Source organism: Lactuca sativa, chromosome 9 (genome assembly GCF_002870075.4).
Source record: "Lactuca sativa cultivar Salinas chromosome 9, Lsat_Salinas_v11, whole genome shotgun sequence".
NCBI classification, from domain to species: Eukaryota; Viridiplantae; Streptophyta; class Magnoliopsida; order Asterales; family Asteraceae; genus Lactuca; species Lactuca sativa.
In genome coordinates this window covers 51,472,361-51,477,463 of record NC_056631.2, presented here as the reverse complement: position 1 = coordinate 51,477,463, position 5,103 = coordinate 51,472,361, and the positions used below count along the sequence as shown (strand labels likewise).

Below are 5,103 nucleotides of genomic sequence, written 5' to 3'. Positions count from 1 at the left end.
ATGTCCCCGCCGAGATCTGAATTACCGCTAGGCAGTTAACCCTTTGGTACATACAATAATAGTTAAGTTGTATAATATGTATGAAAATGTTTGTGGTAAAATGAGTATAAAAAATGTCATAATTGTAGGTCATCAGCTACATGATATGACTCGTCAAATAATAACCGGGTAAATGTACCAAAAAAACTCAATGGAATTTTCTAAACAAAATTAACAAACTATTGATAAATCATGTAAATAAATTGGTTTTAATTAGACCTGACAAACGTGTCGTGTTAAAACGGTAAACAGGTTGAGAGAGTTTGATCCTAACCCAACCCGTTTAATTAACGTGTCGTGTCGTGTCAACCTGTTTATTTTTCTGTCGAGTTCGTGTCAGGTTTCGGATTAGGGGTATACCTTAAAATGTGTCGTGGCATGTGAGTTTGAAATATTAAACATGTCGAAAGAGTATGATTTGGATAGGTGGAAAGGAAATGTAATAGTTTTGGATAGGTGGAAAGGAAATGTAATAGTTAGGAGGCGAAATGGCTAAATTTATAGTAAGTATAGAAAGCAAAATAGAATGAATATGAGTTGGAAGGAGAAGGGAGAGATCATGAGGAGGAGGGAATGGTTGAGAGGATTGTGTAATTTGGGCGATAACAAAAAAACTGAAAATAAAAGTCTTAACTAAGACCACTAAGTGTATTCCATGTTACAAAACGAGTCAATCCAAAGGTTTTCTTTTACGTATTGTTTTGGTTTTTGGTCTTTTTGCTTTGTTTAAAACATTAAGAAACTTACATATAAATGGTCATTTCCGAGTCATATTTTGGTTGAAATTCTCAATCCTAACCTTACTTGTTTATTTTTCGTGTCGTGTTGTTGTGTTAACACGTTTAATTAAACTGGTTGAAATATCTTACTCAGACCCATTTATTTCGTATCGATTTGGTGTCGTATAAGTTTTTATCACCTTTAGTTTTAATAAAACCTAAAATTCGTTAGCCTCTTTAAAAAAATTGGTTACTAGCGCATTATACCAGTTCTGAGCTAAATAACGCATCTATCGGCGCATTTTAAAAAGTCATGACTTCTTGGTCGTGCATAAAACTTCTGTGTCCTTAATTTGGCGAGGAACCTCTCTATTTTTCTCACTCCGATATCATAAACCCTAATTCAATACATTAGAAGAAAGAAGATAAAATCATGGGTAGGTTTCGATTTGATCTGCTACTGTTACTACTTGCTGTACATTGGGGCCCCGCGCTTTCCGATCTAGTCATCTCCAAGCTTGATCGACGGGTAATCGTTCTTCTGTATATATTGATTTCATTTCTAATATTCTCAGCTAATTATTGATCGGATCCGAAGTTTTGGTTAATATGGTTGGTTGTATTGTTATTGAACAAATCGAGCTCAGTTTGATTTCATTTCTTAGTAAGTAGAGTTATCAACTTATCATACTCGTAGGTGATTGTTACACAATTCGTTCCAACAAAAGCTTAGATTTGATAATGCTAACGTTTTTAATCCTGTCTGAAGTGTTATGAAGTCTAGCGTAGTTAATAATTTGTTGTTGTAAAGCTTAAGATAGGTATCAAGTTCGAACTCGACTTTACTTTTGATGCCAAACTCGAATGCAGCTATAAACAATTGGCAAATGGCTTCAACTAAACCATTACAACCGAATGTTCGACTTTTTGATTGTCTTCATTGAACCTTATAGAATCTCATTTTCTATTGCAGATTGATCTGACTTCACAGATTGTACGAATGACCATGTCCTTCAAGGTGCATAATCATTCAAAAACCTATTTCACGTTTCACCTCTTCATTTCTTCACCATTTTTAATCCATTCCAAGAATTTGGAATGTTTCCTACCTTGCAGGTAGAAAACACAGGTCCAGATCCAGTTTCCAAGGTATCTTTAACCTTCCCAGAACACCAAGCAAACAATCTAGCAGTTTTAGTAGCAGTCAGTACAGAAGGGAAAGGGAAAACAAGAGGTCCCACCACCAATCTCCCAATCAAAACCAACCAACCTGCTGACTCACCACCATCACTAATCTGGTATGCTGCATCTCTCCCAAAAGAATTGGTCAAAGGAGAAAGTTTGACCATGGATGTTTTAGCAGTATTCACCCACACCTTACGCCCATTCCCAGAAAAAATCACACAATCAGAATCTCAACTCTTCCTGTTCCAGGAATCTGCACACTTTCCCTCACCTTACAAAGTCAAATCCCAGTCAATGACAGTCAAACTTCCATCTGAAAACGTTGAATCTTATACAAAACTCGAAACCACAAAATTCTCAAACTCAGAGATCAAATATGGTCCTTATGAAAACCTCCCTCCTTTTTCATACTCTCCAGTAATCATCCACTTTCCAAGTAATAAACCATTTGCAGTTGCACACGAATTAGTTAAAGAAATAGAGATTTCTCATTGGGGCAATGTACAAGTCACTGAACATTATACCCTCATTCATGGTGGTGCTCAAAGCACTGGTGAATTTTCAAGGTAATATCACATCACATTTTGTAGCTTATAACTTTATCTTCTTTGATTTTGACTTGACATTGCTGATGTCATCATTATGATGCCAGGCTGGACTTCCAGACAAGGCCACATATACGAGGTGCATCAGCTTTCCGGAATCTTCTTGCCATGTTGCCACCAAGAGCACATTCCATTTATTACAGGGATGCCATTGGGAATATTTCAACATCTAATATATATGGTGATTCAAGCAAGGTGAGAGATTATATCATTATATCATATAATGAATTGAGTTCTACTTTTTTATTTTTCTAATGAGTTTTTTTTTTTTATAAAAAATTGCAGACATTATTGGAAATTGAACCTCGGTATCCAATGTTTGGAGGTTGGAAAACTTCATTCACAATTGGATACGGTTTGCCACTTCAAGATTTCTTGTTTCAATCAGAAGAAACTCGGTTTCTTAATATTACTTTTGGTTCACCCATGAATGACATTCTTGTTGAAAACCTTACTGTGAAGGTAAAAGAAAGATGGGCAAAATGGGTATTTTGTAAAAATATTTTTTTTTGTAATCCTTTTCTTTTCATGAATGCAGGTTGTTCTGCCTGAGGGATCAAAAGATATATCTGTTTCAGTTCCATTCCCTGTAAAACAATCACAAGAGGTCTGCAAAACTCCTTCCTTTTAATACTTTGAATAAATTACCAAAATGGTCCCTGATCTTTCTGATTTTCACGATGTTTAGTCTAAAATAGAAACTTTTTTCAGTTTTGGTCCTTATTTCAATGTTCATGGAATCTTGAAATAAGGACCAAAACTGAAACTAAACATGTTAGAAAGTACAGGGACTGTTTTTGTAATTTACTTTAATGGATTATGTTTTTTTTTTTCAGACAAAATTTTCTCACTTGGATATTGCGGGTAGGCCCACGATTGTTTTAGAAAAAATTAATGTTGTCCCAGAGCATAACCAGTATTTCCAGGTATTCATTCATTCATTCATTTATATTAAGGTTATTTTGGTAATTAAATTTATACGTTTGACTTTTCAGGTCCACTACAAATTCAGCAACATTTCACTACTTACAGAGCCATTAATGTTGATATTGGGATTTTTCTCTCTCTTCATTGCTTGCATCATCTACATGCATGCTGACTTCACAATCTCAAAGTCTTCACCTTCATATCTTGCAAAATTGCAATGGGATGAGGTAATACATGAAAACACTTGATTAAATATTTCTCATTTCATTTAATAAACCAAAATCCTTTTTTTTTTTTTGTTTAGGTTTTGGGAACGATTCAGCAGCTTCAAGATATGATAAACAGATGTTTATTGATACATGAAAAACTGGAAGCTTCTTTAAGAGAACTTTCTAGAACAGGTGATGTCCAGGCTTGTAAAGCGGTCCGCAAAGCAGCGGATACTTTATTGAAAGATGTTTCTAAAGAATCAAAGCCCCTTTTGTCCCTCCTACAGTCTTCCCCACAAGCTGCACATATTTTTCCCAAGGTTTTTTTTTTCTCTATACATCAGTTTTATAATTTCAGCCTCATTTTTTTTTATTGAAAATGGTTTTTGTTTTGTAGGTGGAGGAGTTGGTTGTGAAAGAGAGAGATTTGCAAGAGAAGATTATGTTGAAACACACAATGGTGGTGGATTCATATGAGAAGAAATCAGGGGGAAAAGATTTTGAGAATCGTGTGGCTGCAATTCAACAGAAGATTACAGTTTTGAAGCAGGAAGTTGATGATCTTGTTGAGTTTGTTGAAGATATTTAATCAGATATGTTTTTTTTTTTTTTCAGATTAATGAGGTTACGTGAGTAGTTTAAGGGACTTAGAGTTTGTGTTGTTTTGGATAATACTGTGAAGGCGACTTTGATATGTATTGAGGTTTTTTTTTATTAAACTTTTGTAGAAAAACTTGATTTTTATACTGGATAGACCTAAGCATTTTAGACTTTAGTTATGTTGCTATTGATGCAAGAATTGTTAAGTTAAAATCTGATTGTTGGTCCATTTTATTCCATTGTAAACATTGCACTTAATTCATTACATCACTTCCTTCGGTCCATTGCACTTAATTTGCTGTCTTTATAGTGGTAAACATTATTACATTCGAAACACACAGATTCATCATTTGCAAATTGCAATGCAATACATCAAACTACAATTATTACTTGTATCGATCTAGATAACATATTTACAATCCATTGTTTCATTATGCAAGTTATCAAATTAAAATATATAAAACCTAAACCATAACATGGTCCATGAAGGTAAGGCATCCTACAAATCTAAATCGTGTAAAGTTCAAGAAGTGAACATGTCATATTCATCACCATAACCGAACCTTTCCCTTAACCCTTGACAAGCAACTCGGTTTTCAGTATGTAAACCTGAGTTTCTAATTGAAGAAGATGATGACATTTTGAACCTACTCTAAGATTTAGCCTTTAGGTCGTAAGGAAAGAGGAAGGTTTGGGTAGTAAAAATACGAGGAAAGACATGCAATTGGTTTATATTATTATATATAACCCCTCTAGCCATGTCAGCTTCTCATCTACGTATATGGAGGCCAAATCATATTGTAAACTTGTTGGTCATCA

The 5,103-nt window shown here is 34.4% G+C and overlaps 1 protein-coding gene across 1 annotated transcript; it reads left to right on the top strand.

Moving 5' to 3' along the window:
* Nucleotides 1-1,080: 1,080 nt before the first annotated feature.
* On the top strand, nt 1,081-4,459 carry LOC111921249 (dolichyl-diphosphooligosaccharide--protein glycosyltransferase subunit 1A). Its single transcript, XM_023916824.3, has 10 exons — nt 1,081-1,287; nt 1,732-1,776; nt 1,875-2,509; nt 2,596-2,743; nt 2,834-3,010; nt 3,087-3,155; nt 3,385-3,474; nt 3,544-3,702; nt 3,780-4,004; nt 4,082-4,459. Exons 1-10 carry the CDS (start codon nt 1,192-1,194, stop codon nt 4,271-4,273), a joined length of 1,836 nt encoding a protein of 611 aa, XP_023772592.1. The 5' UTR covers nt 1,081-1,191; the 3' UTR covers nt 4,274-4,459.
* The last annotated feature ends 644 nt before the right edge of the window (nt 4,460-5,103 follow it).

What these genes read in the sequence shown, in the direction of transcription:
- LOC111921249 (XM_023916824.3), top strand. Translation starts at nt 1,192, where the DNA reads ATGGGTAGGTTTCGATTTGATCTGCTACTGTTACTACTTGCTGTACAT. An exon ending in TCTCCAAGCTTGATCGACGG is followed by an intron (nt 1,288 to 1,731) that starts GTAATCGTTCTT and finishes TTTCTATTGCAG; the next exon opens with ATTGATCTGACTTCACAGAT. An exon ending in TATATGGTGATTCAAGCAAG is followed by an intron (nt 2,744 to 2,833) that starts GTGAGAGATTAT and finishes AAAAAATTGCAG; the next exon opens with ACATTATTGGAAATTGAACC.